This window comes from Myxine glutinosa, chromosome 5 (assembly GCF_964187855.1).
Source record: "Myxine glutinosa chromosome 5, kmMyxGlut1.1, whole genome shotgun sequence".
Taxonomy (NCBI): domain Eukaryota; kingdom Metazoa; phylum Chordata; class Myxini; order Myxiniformes; family Myxinidae; genus Myxine; species Myxine glutinosa.
The window spans coordinates 69,424,986-69,446,222 of record NC_136265.1 but is presented as its reverse complement, the minus strand read 5'-3'; the positions used below and the strand labels follow the sequence as shown (position 1 = coordinate 69,446,222).

Genomic DNA, 21,237 nt, shown 5'->3' with positions numbered 1-21,237 from the left:
AGGTAGAGCAAGTCAAATTGTGAAACGTGCACTCAGGAGGCAGTGAGTGCTAACTTTAAGATTGTAGGGAGTAAGTTTGTTGTGTAAAACCTCCTGTTTTTGAGCAAGACTGGGTGAGGATTTGGGCACACAGGCACATGGAAAGCGTGTTGCACTTAAAAAGGAGACGGATTGAACGGTTTATCCAGTTGTGTTGTAAGTGGTAAGTATCCAGTTGTAAGTGGCCCGCAGGCCATGGCAGCGAGATCGGCTGCAGAGCCCGTTGCAAGGGGTGTAACACTTATTATGCCATATTATGTGTCCTCACGGTGTCCTATTTTTAGAGTATAACACACAAGTTTGCTTCATCATATATTTTGATCTTAATAAAATTGAACATTCCCCTATTCCACAACACAAACAGCTCATTATTTAAATAATATAGACACGTATCCACATTAACTTCAAGTAGCTTTTGTTAGGATCCTCAAATATGCAAGGGGCCTCCTAATGTACATCATACACATATAGTTTCTCTCATCCGTGCCTAATGCGACCTCACTTGAGCAGTTTTTGGCGTGAATGGCATCTCCAAAGTATCCTGGTGCACAAATCTCGCAATGTGGACCGGCCGTGTTTTGCACACAGCTACGGCAGATCCCTGTGAGGCTGTCGCAGTCAGGGAAGATCATGTTGGGGTCAGAGTTCATATTGCAGTTGCACTTTTGGCAACTGCTGCCCAGTACCAGGGGGTTGCCAAAGTAGCCTGGAACACAGCTGTAGTGTACAGCAACACAAGTCGTACAATTTACTGCACTGCATTATATGGCAATCAATACATGAGAAATAAATCTCATCCAATATGTTATGGACAGATATGAATATGTGTACACATACACACATGTGCAAATAAATGCACACATGCGAGAACCACCAACCAAAACAAGAAGAAAAAGACATTAAATGTTATAGCCCCCGTGGTTTTAGTGATTTTTGCTGCACGGAGTTAAAGGCCGTCAGTTGGCCATCTTTCGTCGAATGACAAAACAAAATCTTCTGCATATTTGCACTCTCATGTATTGTCTTTGTGCCACGTTTGAACAAAATCGGTCCATGCATGTCCGATAAATGGTTGGGGACACGTTTAAGTAACAAAATGGCCACCAGTCGGCCATCTTGGATCTGATCTCGAAATAAAATGACGCATATGTAACCCATAATTCTTTATCTATGTGCCCAGTTTGAACAAGATCGGTAAATGCAAGTCCGAGAAATGGTTGAGGATGTGGTCAATATTGGGTTTTTACAACTAAAATGGCCACCAGTTTACCAGACGGCCATCTTTGATCAGATCACATAATAAGGTGAGGTGTGTGTGTGTGTGTGTGTGTGTGTGTGTGTGTGTGTGTGTGTGTGTATGCCATCATTTCGCATACTTGTGCTAAGCTTGAAGAAAATCGGACCAGGAATGTTCAAGAAACGCTTGGGGACACGTTTATGTAACAAAATGGCAGGCAGTCAGCCATCTTGGATCGCATCGCAAAACAAAACGAAGTGCATATTTATACCATCGTGTATTGCTTTTTCTCAAGTATGAACAAAATCGGTCCATACATCTCCGACACAGTTGCGGACGCATGCATGGACGGATTGCCAGACGAGACCCAATCCATATGCCCCCCTTTTGGACGAAGTCCAACGGGGGCTAATAAATAATGACCCAAGTATCTTGAGAACCACCAACCTCAGTGAGAGGATCGCGTTCTTCAATGACAATAGTGCAAGTTTGATTGTTTGCAAGGTGTGGTTACCTATGACAGATTGCCTTCCAGTCATTCCTAGTGACTTCACTTGGAGTCGGACAGCAGTTTCACAGATATCCAAAAACCTGAACCAAACCCTTACCGTGCCTCTTACAAGTTACTTCCCTGTGAAACCAGGTGCGTTCAAAGCAAGCATCTTACCGTTCACACTTCGGGCCTGCATATCCTTTCATGCACATGCAGTGAACGTGCTCGTTCTCATGCGAACAACCAATGGAGAAACTGTGGACAGAGAAACAATCAGTACAGGGCACAAAAAGCAGTTGATAACTGCAAGAACATTCTTAAAGAAAGTATAACTTCAAATGGGAAAATATGGTTCGTTCAAATATCTATTTAAATGGCAGCCAATGGAAGAGCGTCAGTCTCTTCAACTTCTCGGCCCCACTATTGGCCCAGCTTGACTTCTCCTGGGCCTAATGTACAGAAAAAATAAGCACCCAAAGTCAGCCACAGACTGGGCATCTTCCGTCATTGCACACCATTCCTCGAAAAATCAAAAACAAACAAGCATTCTGAGTATTGCGCTGCAATACATGTCCCCTACCGGCAGTCTGTCGTCCAGAAAACTGTTGGGGAAATTACCAAAGTTCAAAGTGCCATAACTTTGTCAAAAATGATCGAAACGTCGTGAAGTTCGAACTTCTTCTGTAACTTATCATGAGGAAACCAGGTACCAAGTTTGAAATCATTGGCATTAAGAGTTTAGAAAAAAAGTCCGGAAAACTGTTCTTTGCGTGACGGACTGACAGACGGACAGACAGACAGACAGACAGACGGAGGGACGGAGTGCAAACCTATAGTCCCCTCCGGTGTACACTGGTAGGGGACTAATAATTACATCGTTAAAAGCATGATGTGTTCTCATTGAGCTTTTCATACCTGTTTGAAGGTGTGGAAAGAGGACATGGACATAGACGACAGGGCTGGGACGATCCGAAGCTCGCATTCCCCAAATAATTTGGAGAGCAATTTTCACAGTGCTGTCCTTCCGTGTTGTGGTCACAGTTCTGAAACATTTGTGAAGACATCCCGATGTACATTACATGATGAACCGTAGTTTCAGCTACTTATGTTCATTATATATGACAACCTTGTTAATATCACTTAAAAGGCGGAGCACGTTCAATGATACAGTGCCACACACGGACACTGCAACATCCGACAAGAGTATGATCCAATTCCAGTGAGGTTCAAAACCAGAATTAGACAGCTCAGATAGGAGCTAAATACTGCTGCTTTCAGCCAAATTTGAACCCCTAACATCTAAAATGTGAGTCTGGTGTCTACCTGATGTACCGTAGTAGCGTGGCTGATAGGAAATACTATTACAGGCTCGACAAAAGCACCAAATTGTCCAAATAATTTATTTAGGGGACTATGATTAATTTCAGAAGGGTAGCCATCAAAAACGGAAAATGGAAAATTTCCAGAAATGACACCGCTCTTAATTAATTATATATGATGTATTGTTTATATATGTATAATTAGTGCATACATATTAGAAATCACATAGTTATTACTAAAGGTGCAAAATTTGCCCAAGATGATTGAAATATTGAACACAAGTATCAATAAAACTGTCCAAAACATCAAGACGAGATATTGTCCGCCATTGTCCCCTATTCACAGCCATCACATATGAAGCACATACATACATTGTCGTTTTATTTGAAGTGAATAAATGTACACGTGACATCTATATCACTTTAATTTAATGCATTTTTGACTGTTTCGTGTTGATTTGTTTTTTTCTAATAACTGTTGTTATAAAAACAAGACCAAAAGTCTAACAGCGGCGTAGCCGGGCTTGTTTAATACTTTAGTTGAAGAGGATAGTATAACCTGGGTGGATATAACAGTTAGTAAATAATGTAAATATTAAATTATTTTGAAGTATTCTAAGTCTATAAACTGCTGTCACCATGGGAAGCGAAGAGATTGCATTGAGACAATGGTTTATTCTATATTTCGAGGCAACCATACACCGCAACACCGCTATGTTTTCGAGGCAACTATGAGCCAACCATACACCGCTTCAATCTATAAACTTTGCAATAACGACAAAGGGATTGCAGTGTTACGATTATATTTACTATATTATTAGTATTAATGCTATTATTATTATTATCATGAAACAATACAACTGCATAAAGAAACCTGGGCTAATTTGTCTGAAGTGGCCTGAAGGTGAGGCATGAAGGCAAGAAGCCTAAGGCCTACACAAAGTGTTGTTGGAAGACCTGTAACGCTTATGCTTTCAATATTTGATGGTCATTTTAACAATCGGTTTGTTTGTGTTTTACACTGAATGAAAACGTAGAGGTAGAGCATGGCGAATGTGATATATGACAGGTTCAACGACATGTTCAGCCTGAACGGCATAGGAATCAAAATGGCGGAGTGTGGAGTCAGCCATTGTATGCCATAATGACATCATATGTAATCACATCACCCTCATGTGACCAGATCCTCAGCTCTGATTGGTATACGTTTGAGGGGACATGCATACGGACATACAGACAAACAAACACTGTTCTGGACGGCTTTGCCTTATGGGCTATGCCGTAAAAATAAATAAAAACCTAATGAGGACATATGAGGTCATATCTGTGGGTAATATTCAATTTTGAATTTCAGTTTCGACTACTGAGGTCTTATTGTACTATTTCTGGGTGGCTACCATTTTGAAATTAATCATTAAGATGTGAGGAACATTCATGGAAGATTTGGCACTTTTGTCCACCTAGTAACGGTATTTTCAAAATATTTCATTAATCCACCTTAATGTAGTAGTACAAGACAGTAGAGGAGGTTACAGTGAAGTATGACGTAGCACATAATATTAGAGTGATGGAGAGTAGAGCACACAAGGGTAAAATGGAGTACAGTACAGTCTACATGAGATATGGTGATGTACAGTTGTAAAAGGTACAGTATACATGAGATATGGTGATGTACAGTTGTAAAACGTACAGTCTACATGAGATATTGTGATGTACAGTTGTAAAAGGTCCAGTATACATGAGATATGGTGATGTACAGTTGTAAAAGGTACAGTCTACATGAGATATTGTGATGTACAGTTGTAAAAGGTCCAGTATACATGAGATATGGTGATGTACAGTTGTAAAAGGTACAGTCTAGATGAGATGTGATGATGTACAGTTGTAAAAGGTACAGTCTACATGAGATATTGTGATGTACAGTTGTAAAAGGTACAGTCTACATGAGATATGGTGATGTACAGTTGTAAAAGGTACAGTCTACATGAGATATGGTGATGTACAGCTGTAAAACATAGTCTACATCAGATATGATGATGTACAGTTGTAAAATATACAGTCTACATGAGATATGGTGATGTACAGTTGTAAAAGGTACAGTCTACATGAGATATGGAGATGTACAGTTGTAAAAGGTACAGTCTACATGAGATATGGTGATGTACAGTTGTAAAATATACAGTCTACATGAGATATGGTGATGTATAGTTGTAAAATGTACAGTCTACATGAGATATGGTGATGTACAGTTGTAAAAGGTACAGTCTACATGAGATATGGTGATGTACAGTTGTAAAAGGTACAGTCTACATGAGATATGGTGATGTACAGTTGTAAAATATACAGTCTACATGAGATATGGTGATGTATAGTTGTAAAATATACAGTCTACATGAGATATGGTGATGTACAGTTGTAAAAGGTACAGTCTACATGAGATATGGTGATATACAGTTGTAAAAGGTACAGTCTACATGAGATATGATGATGTACAGTTGTAAAAGGTACAGTCTACATGAGATATGATGATGTACAGTTGTAAAAGGTACAGTCTACATGAGATATGGAGATGTACAGTTGTAAAAGGTACAGTCTACATGAGATATGGTGATGTACAGTTGTAAAAGGTACAGTCTACATGAGATATGGTGATGTACAGTTGTAAAAGGTACAGTCTACATGAGATATGGAGATGTACAGTTGTAAAAGGTACAGTCTACATGAGATATGGAGATGTACAGTTGTAAAAGGTACAGTCTACATGAGATATGGTGATATACAGTTGTAAAAGGTACAGTCTACATGAGATATGGTGATGTACAGTTGTAAAAGGTACAGTCTACATGAGATATGGTGATGAACAGTTATAAAACGCTCGCAGTGTGCAATTTTGAGGAATGCCATTGAGAACAGTGGTCTCCAGCCATGAATGGCATGAAGGGTGTTGTGTGTTACTTACCATACATGTGCTGGTGGTATCAAGGCACTGGTTTGAGTGGCCGTTGCATTGGCAGGGCAGGCAGTGACCGAGGTAGAATCCACGCATCACTCGGTAATGGCCGGGCATGCACTCCTGGAAACAAAGAGAAGGGAGGCGTGCAAAGGGACATCAAAAACAACCCATTGACGATGATACTGGGATATACACATTGAGAAGTAAAAATACATTTTTTCAATTCTTAGAAACCACAAGTTGACACAATTACATGCCAACATGCATGAGAAATCTACATCTGGCACGGCCATTCCACCTTGGATAAGTTCCTCCTGACACAGTAGTGCTCTGGATATTTCTCGAGCCTGACGTATGAAGGCTGGACGCCATACATTTTTGAAGTCGTCTTCCTTTGTTATTTAGCGTCCCCTCTCAAGTGGTCGTCTGATTTCCTTCTGCTGAGCAAAGACAGCAGGTGGTCCTTGATGTGATACTTACTTACTGGCTGAGGGTCCACAAAGCAGCATGTTCGGCCTTACATTTTCCTTGACGTCTATCAATGATATATCTGATTCTGTTTCAAACCAACTTTATCACTTCGCTAATGACTCCTCCTTGTGCAGAACAATGCGTTACACTTACGAAAGGCCGCCGCTATGGAATCCCCTTCATCAGACCTAGACAAGATAAGCAGCTGGACAGGTACGCGGAACATGACAATCAACGTTGGCAAGTCACATGCTCTCACATTGTCTCTCCACAAGTATTGGCAGTCAAGCTATCTAATCCACGAAACGATCCACGAAGAGCTGCAGTCCCTTGAACTTCTAACCTTTCATGTGGAAACATCACATCACCAAACTAACGTCAAAGGCCAGTTGCCATCTGTGTATTCTCCACGGAGTAAAATAATTCCTGGGACCCGTGACCACATCACCCCCGTCCTTCACAAGCTTCACTGGCTCCCCATCTCCCAGAGAATCCAGTACAAAATCCTCCTCTTGACCTACAAAGCCCTCCATAACCTGGCCCCATCCTACCTGGCTGACCTCCTCTCCAGACACACTCCCAACCGCAACCTCCGCTCTGCTGGTACCAACCTCCTGACCCCCCCCCCCCCCATGCGGACCAAATTCAAATCCTGGGGGGACAGGGCCTTCTGCATCGCTGCTCCCACCCTCTGGAACTCACTACCTCACACCATCAGAGACTCCTCCTCACTCACCACATTCAAAACATCACTCAAGACCCACCTGTTCAACACTGCATTCTATCTCCTCTCCTTCTCTCTCCTTTTTGCTTTGAATATTTCCCTATTGATTCTTGTCTTTTTGCAATTGTTTTTATGTTTTGCTATGCATTATGTTTTGCACTCTGTCAAAGCGTCTTTGGGCTCCCTGAAAAGCGCTATATAAAATAAATGCATTATTATTATTATTATTATTAATTACCTTTGCTAATTAGCATAAACTATAGCGCCATCTTGTGTCCATTATTATATAGCTGTGTATAACTGAATGGGAATTCTAAATATAAAGTATGCAGTCTATGTAGAGATGGGGAAAATGTCCAGGAGTGTGGGTGATCGAGGTTCTACTCTCGTTACACACACACACACACACACACACACACACACACACACACACACACACACACACACACACACACACACACACACACACACACACACACACACACACACACACACACACACACACAAAGTAAGGAAATGATGCAATATATATATTTTTAACCAGAAGATGGCCATTCTAATTTTAATTTAAAACAGTAATTTTTAAAAATTCTTCATGACTGAAATTAATTATCAAACTAGTTATCAAAGCTCTTATTAAAAAAGGAATTTGAATGTTATTAAAAATAACTTTTATTAAAAATTATCTTGTTAAAAATCTTATTAAACTAGAACAATGCAACTGTGTCGCCAATATGCCTCCGCATAGTCCCACAACGGGTAGATGCCATCACTCTGCATATGTATGGGTAGGGGATCACGTTTGTGAAGTTTCATGTTGATCGGACAAGGTTTGTTTTTCTATCCAAGATGGCTGCCAAACCACGTGACCTACATCATCATCATTTTCAAACTATATGCAACAGTGCTGTTAGATGATATTTGTAAAATTTCGCATCGATAGGGTGAGCGGTTTCAGAGATATAATTATTCAATATTTTCCTTCAATCCAAAATGGCGGGCAAACCATGTGACCTATGATGTCATAAATTTAATAACTCAACACAAATGGGTCAAAGAACATGTGCATGCAATTTCAGATTTTTAGGATAAGGAATTCGATTAAAACATTTTTGGCTGGTATCCCACTTCATCTATGATGTCATCATTATCATGCTTTTGTTCCCCATTGGTAGTACTTGACAATGTGCCAAGTTTCTAATTTTTCCATTCAGCAGTTTCCGATAATTTTTTAAAATTATTTGCCCTTTAATCAAAGATGGCTGCCATACCATGGGACCTATGACATGGGCATGGGTGTCACTCCTACCCTGAAAGTTTCCTCTCAATTGGACATACTAGGGCATGCCCGTACTATATATAAGCTAGGACGTGCCCGTACGTGGGTGCCCGTTCCTTGCCAAAAAAAAAAAAAAAAAAAATTTGTGTAGGGGTGTGTGTGTGTAAACATCCTAGGGCGTGCCCGTACGTGGGTGCAAAAAAACATGCGTGCAAACAACAACAACAAAAAAAAACTTTGAAACCACGTGGCAGTAACGACCACAGAACCCCCCCCCCCCCTCTATTTACATGAATGGTTTGGTCCATTCGCAACGACCACAGAACCCCCCCCTCTATTTACATGCAATGGTTTGGTCCAAAGCGAACGGCTTGCAGTGTTTGGTAAAGAAATCGCCATAGCTCGGTAACTACTTCTCCGATTAATATGAAACCTTGAAAAGGCACATCCTCGGGTCCCCAGCAATATACCTGGCAAGTTTAAAGTATATCGGACCGGTAGTTGTCGAGAAACAGCGGTCACAGACAAACATACACACATACACACATACACACATACACACATACAAACACACATACACACAGAGATTAATGGAATTATAGATAGATGGTTGCTGAGAAAAACGAGGTTTAGTCCGTACGGACAGAAACCTCCGAAAACATAATGCCCTCTGTCGACTTTGGCGGCGGAGGCAGAAAAATGAAATCGCTCTGCTGTGCGTATTGAGGACATGCATGATGCAAAACCCCGAAGAACTATCACAATCTCCGCCTTCCGTAGCTGCATCTGACGACATGCAAGTCGCTATGACAGAGGCGCCAGTACTGTATGTAAAGTATGCAACGAAGCGCGCGATTGGCTGATTAGCGCTCACGGCCGCTCGTGGCTTATGTCACACGTGCTGTGATTGGACAATATTTATGAAAAAGATCGTCAACATTTTGGGTGATTTTTCAACATTTTGAAAATATGTGCAAGTTTTGTGTTTGACGAGTTTCAGACATGAATTCTGTAATACAGACTTGGCATTTAATATGGATTTTTTTTTTTTTCTTGACTTGGGTTTGCTTTCTGAACTCGGTATATCAATCTGGTGAGTTTCTTTTACGCTTCGGTGATTTCTTTGTTAAAAGAACCATGTCACTGATTGTCTGTCGCAGCAAGAAGTCAATAACAGGATTACATCACAGGTGGCATGACAAAATGTACGGACAGGTACATTTGACAATTGGCTTCACAATCGGGTATATAAGGGTTGTTGCGTTCTGTATTAGTGGAAAACAACTGCTGCACATCTACAAATGTTATTGCCGCTTCCCCTGGAGATGGTCCGTCAACTCGACAATGCTGTTTGTGATTTAGTGGTGGCTTTACGAAATTCCGGCATGAAACAGCGTGCTTTTGCTCGGCAGTATGGCATCACTTAAGGTCAGGTGTCGAAGATCCTGAAACGAAATGCTCAGAGGGGTGTCCCTACTCCAATACCGAGGCCAGGACATCCCCGCAGAACCACAAGGAGGGATGATCGCCAGCTGCACCGGTTAGTCCGCAATGGCTGTACCAAGTCAGCTAATCGGCTTAGGGCTGAGTGGCAGCAACTGACAAATGTGCCTGAATCCAGAAGGCTAGTCAACCAACGACTGGTTCAAGCAGGCTATCGTGCCAGGCGTCCCCTGAGAAAGCCACGTCTGACCAGACAACACCGCCAGCGCCGATTGCAGTGGGCCAGAGAGCACCGTCAATGGCAGCCAGGACACTGGAATCACGTGATCTTCAGTGACAAGTCTAGATTTCTGGTCTATCGTCAATATGGCCGCGTCCGAGTGCGCAGACAAGTGCATGAAGCCTACAACGAAGATTGTATAGTGCCAAGAGTCCAAGCTGGAGGTGGTGGGGTGACCGTTTGGGCTGCTTTTCATGCAGGGGGCAACACTGACCTGGTTGTTCTGAATGGAAACCTGAACCAGTTCAAGTACAGGGCCATTCTGGAAGAAACATTGCTTCCATTTGCTCGTGCAGCCTTTCGAGGAAACTTTGTCTTCTAAGATGACAATGCACGGCCTCATCGTGCTCGCATGATCCAACACTTTCTTGCTGACCGTGGTGTAGAGCATATGGAGTGGCCTGCCATGTCCCCGGATATGAATCCGATCGAGAACTTGTGGGCAGAATTAACGCGTCAAATCGACAACTTGGACCAGCAGCCTGCCTCTGTGCGTGAATTGCAGCAGGCTATTGTCACTGCATGGCAAGTGATTCTTGTCCAAACCTTGGCAAATCTCGTGAACAGCATGCCTCAATGTGTACATGCTCTCCTGAATGCTCGTGGGGGTTACACGAAGTACTGAACTGTAATTTTACTGTCCGTAATCCCAGTCGTAATTTAACTTTTGTTTTTGTTAAAAAAAAATTTGGGCTAATGTGCAAAATAAAGAGATACTTCTGGAAAACGCACAGAAGTTTAACACAGTACTGTCCGTGAATTGAGTTCGATATCAGTTTACATCACTTTCAAGGATCAATTTATTTGCTTTGAAATGTCAAATGTGTTTTTTGTTTCTTTTAAAGGTCACATTAACAAAATCTGGAATAATTTTAACATAATTCCATTGAACTTTTGGTTCTAAGTCGTCTTGAAAAGTAAGTTCACCCCCACAAAAAAAATATTCCATATCAAATGCCAAGTCTGTATTTTTACACGACATATTATAAATTCAGGTATATATGCGAGGTGGGTGAAGAAAGTCAACAAAACAGGGTATAAACGGTCAATTTTTTTTTTTTTGTATACAAGATCGCGGCTCGTGTAAGAGCTAACATTAATCACAAAAAGACAAACTGACACATAAAACATAAGATAAAGGGAGCGGGAGACAATATGGGTAGAGAGAGGGAAGCACACAAGCACAACAGTAGAGAACAGGGACATCTGGGGATGTGTGGGACGGAGAGGGCTTGGGGGGAGGAGGCACGGGAAGGAGGGGCGGAGGGTGTGGGGGAGCGGGGAGTATAAAACACATGGACATAGACTTGGACTTTCAGGAAAGAAGTGGGAATTTCAAAAAGTGGATCTGGGGTGAATTAATGGGGGTAGAAAAGATCAAGGTTTTGGATGGGGGTTGTTATGATTCCAGGTTGTTATGATTCAGATGCCTCCATCATGTCTCGAAGGTAACAGAAACGTTTGACCTTTTCAACATTAAATTCTGAGCATTTTTTTTTCTTTTTTCGCTTTTTTGTTGCACCGATTGATCCTCACATCTCGGACATTTGAAAATCCCAGACTTTGTCGCCAAATTTCCCGTGATACCACTGCACCTCCTCATGCCTCAATCTCTATCAATGCCGTCTTTGAATGAAGTGAATTCTGTGTATCGAACAAGGGCATCGTCCGCCTTCTTTCCTTTCTCCTTCTTCACCACTCTCCATAAACTTCCTTTTATCAATGTTGATGTGTAAACCTTTCTTCTCTATTACACTTTTCCATGATGTAAGTGATGAGCGTACAATAACTCGCCACAGAATCGCGACCTCTCATTCTTCAATTCTTCCATCACAATTCCAAACATTAGATGACTTAAAAACCTGATTCCTGGTGTAATCCTCCCTAGACTTCAAATATTCCAGTTCAACACAAATTCTATACATTCCCATGACTAGTTTTACCATTCCTTCAATTGGTACGATTGAAAACTTCATACACCCTCATGCGACAATTACCTAATCAGGAATGCTTGAAAAATCTATTCCAATTCGAAATCTAAATCCATCTGAAGACAGACTCAGTGCTGCCAAAGGCAAGGATTACACTGGGTGGTTTGCCTTTGCCTTCACAGTGGAAGTCAGGGCAGGAATTAGTAATTCATTCAGGGTGCCAAAGATGAGATGGTTAACATCAACTAATTCCGGCAGATGGGACGCCCAGTTTATCATTCGTCCGAGAGATGCGTGTGAAACACCGGGATGACAGTTTATAGCTGGGTCGGAATTCAAACCCAGGCTGGGCTATTCTGCCTGCCCAATGCAGGAAACAGAGGAGGATTTGTATGGCTGCACATTTAAGTGGAAGGAATTCGGGAGGAGGGGGATATTAGTCTCACGAGACAAAATCTGGATTGTTCTTTGGCCATGGCTCCACACTTGAACTTCACATGGACAGTCTCATGAATCGGGACAGTAAAGTGAACAGTGATGGACTAAGCTAAGGCACATAGGTGAATCAATGTCAAGATAAGGGGAAATGGATTGAAATTGAAAGTTATTTGGAATGGCATCTCTCCAAGCTCAGATTTGCCTGGAAGAGTATCAAATGTGCCGGTTGCTTGTAGCTTGCGGCACTCAGCTTCTCAATCAAGCTTAAGGAAAAGTGTTCTTGGGAAGGCTTTCAAAAAAAAAAAAAAAAAAAAAAAAAAAAACTTTTTTCCCATCGTTTGTTCCCTTGTTCTCTCTTGTTTACTTTCTCAAGGAGACAGGACATTCAGAACACGATCTAGACAACAGCACCTGAGAACGGAACGATTACGATCTGACTGTCCCAGCCACGTCTACTAATACGCAAGTCTATGGAATGCTTTACTGACCTTATCAAAGAAACACGTTCAAAACAGAACAATGAGTGTGCCATTTAACATGTGTACACATACCAAAACAATACGATTTGATTATTACATCAACATTCATTTCACCCTATCAGACCAAAATTGTCTGTGATCGAGAGTCAGCATTCTTGTGTCCAAACAAACAAGAAGACGTCATGCAGAGCGCAATACTTGCAAAATACACCCCTCCCCCCTCCCCCAAATGTTTTGTGTACAGAGTCGAGGCTCGTGAAAGAGCTAACATTTGTCAAACAAACAAACCAAACAAACAAGCAAACAAAGTATATAAAAAGGGGAGCAGTCGACAAGATGGGGAGAGAAGGGGAGGAAGCACACAAACACAACATTTGAGAGCAGGGACATCGGGAGATGTTTTTGCAGGGAGAGGGCCTGGGGGAGGCAGGATAGGTATAAAACGCAAGGACACCAAGGAATTCCAGGGAAGAAGTCAAAAGTCACCTCAAAAAAGTGGATTTGGGGTGAAATTAGCGGGGGTAGAAAAGATCAAGGTTTTGGATTGGGGAAGATAAGAGATGGTGGTGAACAGCCGTTTTAAAGACCTGGAGGGAGGAGTGGGATTGAAGAGAGTGAGGGAGTTTGTTCCAGAGGTGGGAGAAAAGAGGTATGAAGGAGTGAAGGTGAGCAGAGAGTCTTGATTTTGGCAGTTTAACCATAAGAGGGTTGCAGGCAGATCTTGTGCGACCTGCAGGAATATTTGGGGGACAGAGCCCAGAGAGAGCTGGGGGAGCAAGGCCGGAGAGGAGTCGGTAGAAGACGGAAAGACCACCAACCTGCCTGCTATGATTAAGTGAAAGGCCCTCGGAGATAGCGTCATCGCGGGAGATTCCAATGATTCTGAACGCTTTGGTTTCAACAGCGTGAAGACGAGCTAGGTGTGAGGCAAGAGCACCAGCCCAGAGGGGAGAGCAGTACTCCATTGAGCTGCGGATGAAAGCCTTGTATGTGGTGAGGAGCTCAGGTGTGCCAAGGAAGGACTTCGCACGACGGAGGATGCCCAGTCGGCGACTGGCTTTGGAGGCCAGCTTGGAAATGTGGTTTTCCCAGGAAAGATCATGGCAGATAGTGAGACCCAAAAGCTTGAGTGACAGAACTTCTTGGAGAGGATTATTCAGAAAGTAGATGGGAGGGTTGTCCAGTCGGTCTTTTCGGAGAAACATCGTAAGAGTGTGAGATTTGTCAGGATCGAAAGACATGTTCCACTTGTTTGCCCAGTCTGTGATTTTGTCCAGGTCTGCAGAGAGTGAGGAGGCTGCAGACTGCCGATCTGAGGGATGAGGAATGGAGCGGCAGAGAGTGGAGTCATCAGCAAAGTGATAGAGAGGATTTTCAAGAGAGTCAGAGATATCATTGATGAAGACCAGAAAAAGCACAGGGCCCAGAACACTGCCTTGGGGAACTCCAGCCTGAACAGGAAGAGGAGATGAGAGAAACCCATTCAGGGCCACACGTTGACGACGACTAGAGAGGAAGTCCGCCAGCCATGCGTGGAGATTTCCATGGATACCAAAGGAGGAGAGTTTGGTGAGCAGAGCGGGGTGCCAGACCGTATCGAAGACACGTGATATGTCGAGGGAGACAGCTCTAATTTCCTGTTTGGCATTGAGGACCTCCATCCATTGTTGAGACAGTAGAAGCAGCATGTCCAGAGTAGAGTGACCTGGTCTGAAACCAAATTGATGATCAGAGATCAAGCCATTGGAGAAGAGGAAAGATTTCATATCCGAAGCAATGATGGATTCGATGACTTTGCTGATAATTGGGAGAAGGCTGATTGGTCTGTAGTTGCTAGGATCTGTTTTTGCACCTTTTTTGTGCAAAACGGTGATGTTGGCTGATTTCCAAGCAGATGGCAGTTGACCTTGAGCAAAAGAGAGGGTGAAGAGAACAGAGAGAGGGAGTGAAAGAGCGGAAGAACAGGATTTTAGGACCCGTGGGCTGATGCCGTCAGGTCCAGTTGCAGAATCAGAGTCGAGGGTTGACAGAAACTTTTCAACCTTGTCAGGAGGAAAGGACACAGAGTCCAGGAGCAGCTGGGTACGACTGGGTATGGTGGGTACAGAGAGGGATGGGTTTGGGACACAAGATTTAGAGGCAAACACAGAGTTGAGGCATTCAGCTTTTTCACGTGCGGAGTCAGCTGTGTAGCCGTTTGAGGTAAGGGAGGGGATGGAGGGGGAACAAAAACACCAGAAACAGATTTGACCAGACGCCACCAGGATTTGGAAGAGGGAGACAGATAAGAGAGTTCGGTCTTGAGAACGGAGAGATATTGTTTCCTGGCTCTCCTGAGGGAGGACACACACTTGTTTCGGGCTTTGTGAAAGGAAATGAGATTTCCTTCCGTTGGATTTGCTTTCCAGGAGAGGAAGGCAAGTTGTTTCTGGGCAACAGCCTCACCACAAGATTCCGTGTACCATGGACGGGAGGAAGGGTATGACAACTGTAGACGAGATGGGATAATTCTGTGCATGAGAGAGAGCAATTTACTTTGGAAGAATTCCCAGGATGAGTTGATGTCAGAGGTGGTAGAGATGGGAGACCAGTCCAGATGATTGATGGCTGCTTGAAGACCGTGCCAGTTGGCCTGAGTGAAATGCCAGACTCGTCGACGCTGAGCAGGCTCCCTGAGAATGGTCAGAGAGATGTCCACTTTAACAAGGACATGATCAGATGATCCGATTGGAGCAGAAGAAGAGCAGCAGACATTTTCAGGGAAGTTAGTCATAACCAAATCCAGAAGAGAAGATGCTCCGTTGACTGAGATCTGGGTCGGGAAATTGACAGATTGTGTCAGTCCCAGTGAGTCGCAGAAGTCCTTTGCTGAGGAGCCATGGCTGGTGAGAGAGGTACCCACACCCAGCCAACTGGCATGGTGACAATTGAAATCACCACATATGAGGAAGAGAGAGTTGGGATGAGTAGATAGAAATTGGTCCATATTATCAGACAGCGAGATGTAGATGGAGTCATCACTGTTTGGTGGACGGTACAACACACATATGCACAAGAGGTGGGAGCGAAGGGGAAGCCGTAGCCAGAGGTATTCCTGGGGGTGAGGTGGAGAGAGTGCAGTGCAGGGCGAGTGAGGAAGAGAGTTTTTGATAAAGATAGCAACCCCACCTCCAGGACGAGGCTCAGGTCTATCATACCGGAGGAGGGAGTAACCCGGGAGAGATGCTAAGGAATCGGAGACATCATGAAGGAGGAAAGTTTCTGTTAAGCAGATCACGTCTGGTTTGACAGAAGCAACCTGTATGGAGAGATCAGTTAAGTTTGAACGAAGGCCCCGGATGTTTGAGGTCCATACCGTTAATGAAGAGGAAGGGGGAGCATCGGATACAGAACAGGGGGGAGGAGGGGTAGGGTAAGATGTGGAAGAGGTGGAAGAGGTAGGGAGAGCTGTTGAAGGTGTGTCAGAGATTTCAGAATAGCTCGGAGAAAGGGAAGGATGGGGCGGACAAAAGGTTTGATGGTGATTGGGTGAGGCACAATGAGGTGTTATTTGAGGAGGGGGAAGAGCGAGGCAGAAGGTTGGGGGAGATGGAGGTGAGAGTTGGAAGGGGGAAGAAGCGGGGAGGACGCTTTGAGGAGGGGGAGTGAGAGGGGGGAAATTGAGAAGAAATGAGGGTGGGGAGATTTGAAGGGGAGGGGTGAGGGGGGAGTTTGGGAAGGAAGGGACAAGGGGAGGGATTTGAAAGGGATGGGATATGGGGGAGATTTGGAGGGGAGGGGTGAGGGAGGAGTCTAGGAGGGGAGGGGCGAGGGGGAGTCTTGGAGGGGAGGGGTGAGGGGGTAGTTTAGGAGGGAGGGGGCAAGGGGGGAGAATTGAAAGGGATGGGTGATGGGGAGGATTATGAGGGGAGGGGAAAGGGGGAAGATTTGAAAGGGATGGGTGATGGGGAAGATTTGGAGGGGAGGGTTGATGGGGAAGATTTGGAGGGGAGGGGTTATGGGGAAGATTTGGAGGGGAGGGGTGAGATTGGATTTTAGAAAGTGTACGATTAATGGGAAACGAACATTTATTGCAAAATGAGTTTCTTGTGACCTTCGAGTTAAAAATACATTTGAGGACGCTGGATGGAGGATGGAGTGCAGGAGAGTTTAGGGAATGTAGAAAAAAGGCACTATAGGAGATGGAATTTTTTTTTGGGATGAATAGATTTGGTGAGCAAGTCGAAAGCAGCCTTTTAAAGAAGAAGAAAAAGGTGTTATAATACATGACGGAATACAGAACTTGAGGGGAAAGTGTAAACATTGACGGTTAATAACAGTGAAAACTATTTGGGGAAATGGGGGAGAAACACGTGGTCGAAGAACGAACGAACGAATAAGAATGAATAAACGAATGAGAACAAAGAATAAGAACAGAGAAGGAAATGTTTTTTTTTTTTTTTTTTTTTTGAGTTGAGATTTACACAAGGAAGTAGGCTAAGGGGTGAAAAGACTGGGAAAACAGAGAACGAAAGTTATTGGAGCACAAAACGATGGACCGCTGAGAGAAAAACAAAGCCTCAAGGTTGTACACTGTACAAGGCCTCAAGACACGACACGAATTAACACGATTTTCAATACAGGTATGAAAGATTTGCACCGAAAATCTTCCTCGGGACACAATATACGTACACACACCATAAAATAAATACAGTTATAACGAAAATACAAATGGGAACAATTACTTAACTTCGATTTCAAATCGCTCGCGACGCGGCAAACAGACGATTAATTTATGAAAGATAAACACCGAGAAACTTCCAAGGTGCACACTATAACTTCACACACCGAAAGATAAATACAGTTTCGACAAAGTACAATTGTGAACAGACTTAACTTTGAAAACGTGGAGACCGTGTGGAGCTTCGAGAATCCCTGCCGCCGTCTCCAAGATCTCGCGAGATTCTCATCTCGAATTTGATGGATCAATGTTGCCATTGATCCATCAAATTGCGTATTTTATTAAGATTAAAATTGACGATCTTGATCAAAGTTCGGGTCAATCAGATGAAAATTGACGGTTTTTTAGATGAAAATTGATGATTTTGGAGGTTTGACCTTGAGTTGACCTTTGACTTTTTGACCTTAAAAAAGTTGTTTTACTCAATTTAGTGAGTCAATATACAAATCCTGTTAAATTTTCAAGTCAATCGGATAAAAAATGGCGATTTTATAAATTCGACCTCCAGATTACCTTTGACCTCAAAATCAATAGGCTTCTCAATTGTGACGACCTCTACAACTTGGTGGTTTCATGACGATCGGTTTAGAATTGTGACGTGGAGGCGAGTGACAAGCAGGCAGACAAACAAACAGACAGACAGAACAAGCATTCCGAGTATAGCGCTGCAATACATGTCCCCTACCGGCAGTCTGTCGTCCGGAAAACTGTTGGGGAAATTACCAAGGGTTATTCACCCACAGGTTCTGAATCGTTCCCAATCGCTAATTACCTCAGGATGGGCTCACCTGTGATTCACACTCGGGACTTCGATTTATACACCTTGCAGACAGGTCAGCAGAAGCACGAGAAAACAAGTTGTTGATAAAGAACCTTTCGAGTCGGTAAATATCAGTAATTTATTATATTTTCCGGTTCACGATCAATGATCGATATATATATATATATATATATATGTATATATATATATATATATATATGTGTATATATATATATATGTATATATATATATATATATATATATATATATATATATATATATATATATATTGTTGCGGAAATGAGGACTGTATTTTTGTGATTGTGTGTATTATTATTATTGTTATTATTATTCTGCGCCTCCTGCCTCCGGAGCTGTGTAAAGGTCAAAGGGCGTCCCATAATTAGTCCATAAAGCATCCACACAACAGCTAATCATAGAATACCCCTGTTCGATAGCTTATATCTTATTATGTGTTTTAGGGTAAGGCTGTGTCTCCCATTAATTGAAATACTCCATTGCACCAGTGAAAGAGATAGATTCCCTTCATTCCCACTCCCAAAACTTCCATTCCCCCTTTTCGTCAATTGCCAACTGCATTTTGGGTGGTTTTCTCTTCATCCACCATTGGCCACGAGGCAGGGTTGGGGAAGAAAGGCGGGTCCCCACCTCGTCATAAAGGGGAGGAGTGAGTCAGCCCCACTCAACCAACCACGAACAAGGGGTTGGACTTGGAGAGGGTGTGGAGAGAAACATCGAGGAGGTTCGCGAAGGTTGAGGGGTGGGGCCTATATAACCCGCAGGCAGGGCGTTCCCAAGGCAGAAGAGAGATGAGCCTTTACCGAGAGACGAGAGGGAGTCCAAGGAGTTGAGTCCAACCAAGAAGTCCAGAGTTGAACTGCAGCTCGAGCCACCGCAACTGCATTTGCTGCAGCTGGAGCCACCGAAACTGCAGCCACAGCAGCGTGAGGCCTGGACGGCAGTTTGGAGCAGGGCCGCGGAGGAGCGGCGGCTGCCCAACGAGTCAATCGTGCTGAAGGACCAGTGGACCTCCCTATCCCGCCAGCCATCCATCTCCCGCCAGTCCTATCATCATTCCCCGAGTGAGTCTGTCCTTGTTTGTTCTGTCCCTGGGTTAATTAAGACTGTAGGTAAGCTAGCGTTGCACTGTGTATCTAATCTCGTCTGTAAATAAACGTGACTGCTTTCTTCCTACTTATATGTGTAAATAATAAATCCAATTCCTCTTCTGTACGTCTTCTTCCTCTTTGTATTCGGTCGCTTTAGAGTTTTCCCGATTGAATAGCGGTGGCGCGATCCGGCCAATGTTTGGGGCAAATCGGGTATTAGTCGGGGAATAACTGTTCGGTCGTGGTTACACCACCGCTCGGTCAAAATAACATCTTTAACCGCGTCCGTAACAATTGGTGTCGAGGAGTGGGATACGAGGCCTGAAGCGCGCTTAACGCGCTCAAAATTACAAGCTGCTGGAAATTTGTGTTGTTTTACAAAAACCCGAATTTTGAAATCGCGCCATGGCTGGTCAAGGCGATCGGATGCCGGTGGGTGAGCTAGAGATAGACGGGGTGGAATCGACCCAGGACCTAGGGGAAATGTATGTGGATGAAAGAGAGGAGGAGAACATTGGCAATGTGGTTGAGGGGGTATCAGACGCGCAAAATGGTGCTCTCGCGCACGAGGTTTCAGGCGCGCAAAATGGCGCCTTTGCGCACACGGTTACAGCGGCACCAAATCTAGCCGCGCCCGGGACCGTAGCAGCGCTGCTGGGGGATTCGGACCTGTTTGTGTTACAAATGGGAGCCCTTATGGACAGGCTAGAAGCCAAAATGGGGAACCGGATGGATGCTCAGAGTGAGCAATTGGAGGGCCGAATGGGAGACCAAATTGGAGGTTTGAAACACAGTATGGGGGTAATGGGGGGCGAAATGGGGGAATTGGGGGGCAAAATGGGAGAAATGGGGGAACGGCTAGAAGCTAAATTTGAGGGGTTAGACAACGGGATAAAAGAGGTAAAGAATGGGTTAACGGGGGTGGAAAATAGAATGGCTGCCCAGGAGAATCAGTTAGAGGGGGTGAAAAATGGGTTAATGGGGTTAGAAAATAGGATGGAAGACAAATTGCGGGAAATAGGGGAGCAATCCGCCCGGGAAATCGAACAGATGGGGAACCAGATGGAGGAGATGAAGGAGGAGATGAAGGAGGAGATACGACGAGGTGTAAGTGAGGAGGTCTCGGGGGTACGCGAGGAGGTAAAGCGAGGCGAAAAGCGTATAGAGAAAGAGGTGAGGAATAATACGGCTAGGTTACAGGGGGGAATAGAGGGTCTGACGAAGGGAGTAGAACAGCTGACAGTGGGACAAAAGGAACTAGTGGACCAAGTGGAAAAGAACACGGCAATAATCGGGGGGTTAAAAGCGACACAAAAAGACATTAAAAACGAATTAATAGCGACACAGAAGGAATGTCAGATGGTACATGAGGGGTTGACGAAGAAGTTGGAGGAGGTGACAGAAGTAATGGAGACGAAGGACCGAGAGGTGAGGATGCACATATAAACGGTTAAAGTGGCGTTAGAGGAAGAGATAGAGGGGGCGCACAGGGAGATGAAGGAGGTAAAGGAAAAATTAGAGGAGGTGGAAGAAGGGGTGAG

At 43.8% G+C, this 21,237-nt stretch overlaps 1 protein-coding gene across 2 annotated transcripts in view; it reads right to left on the bottom strand.

Moving 5' to 3' along the window:
* LAMA5 (laminin subunit alpha 5) overlaps positions 1–21,237 on the bottom strand; it is a 347,753-nt gene that overhangs the window by 89,595 nt on the left and 236,921 nt on the right. For both annotated transcript variants that reach the window (XM_078778157.1, XM_078778158.1), the window contains 4 exons: positions 6,048–6,161; positions 2,685–2,812; positions 1,944–2,024; positions 542–756 (listed from right to left, as the gene is read on the bottom strand). In XM_078778157.1, the coding sequence (XP_078634283.1) occupies positions 542–756; positions 1,944–2,024; positions 2,685–2,812; positions 6,048–6,161 (538 nt within the window). The remainder of the gene's footprint in view (positions 1–541; positions 757–1,943; positions 2,025–2,684; positions 2,813–6,047; positions 6,162–21,237) is intronic.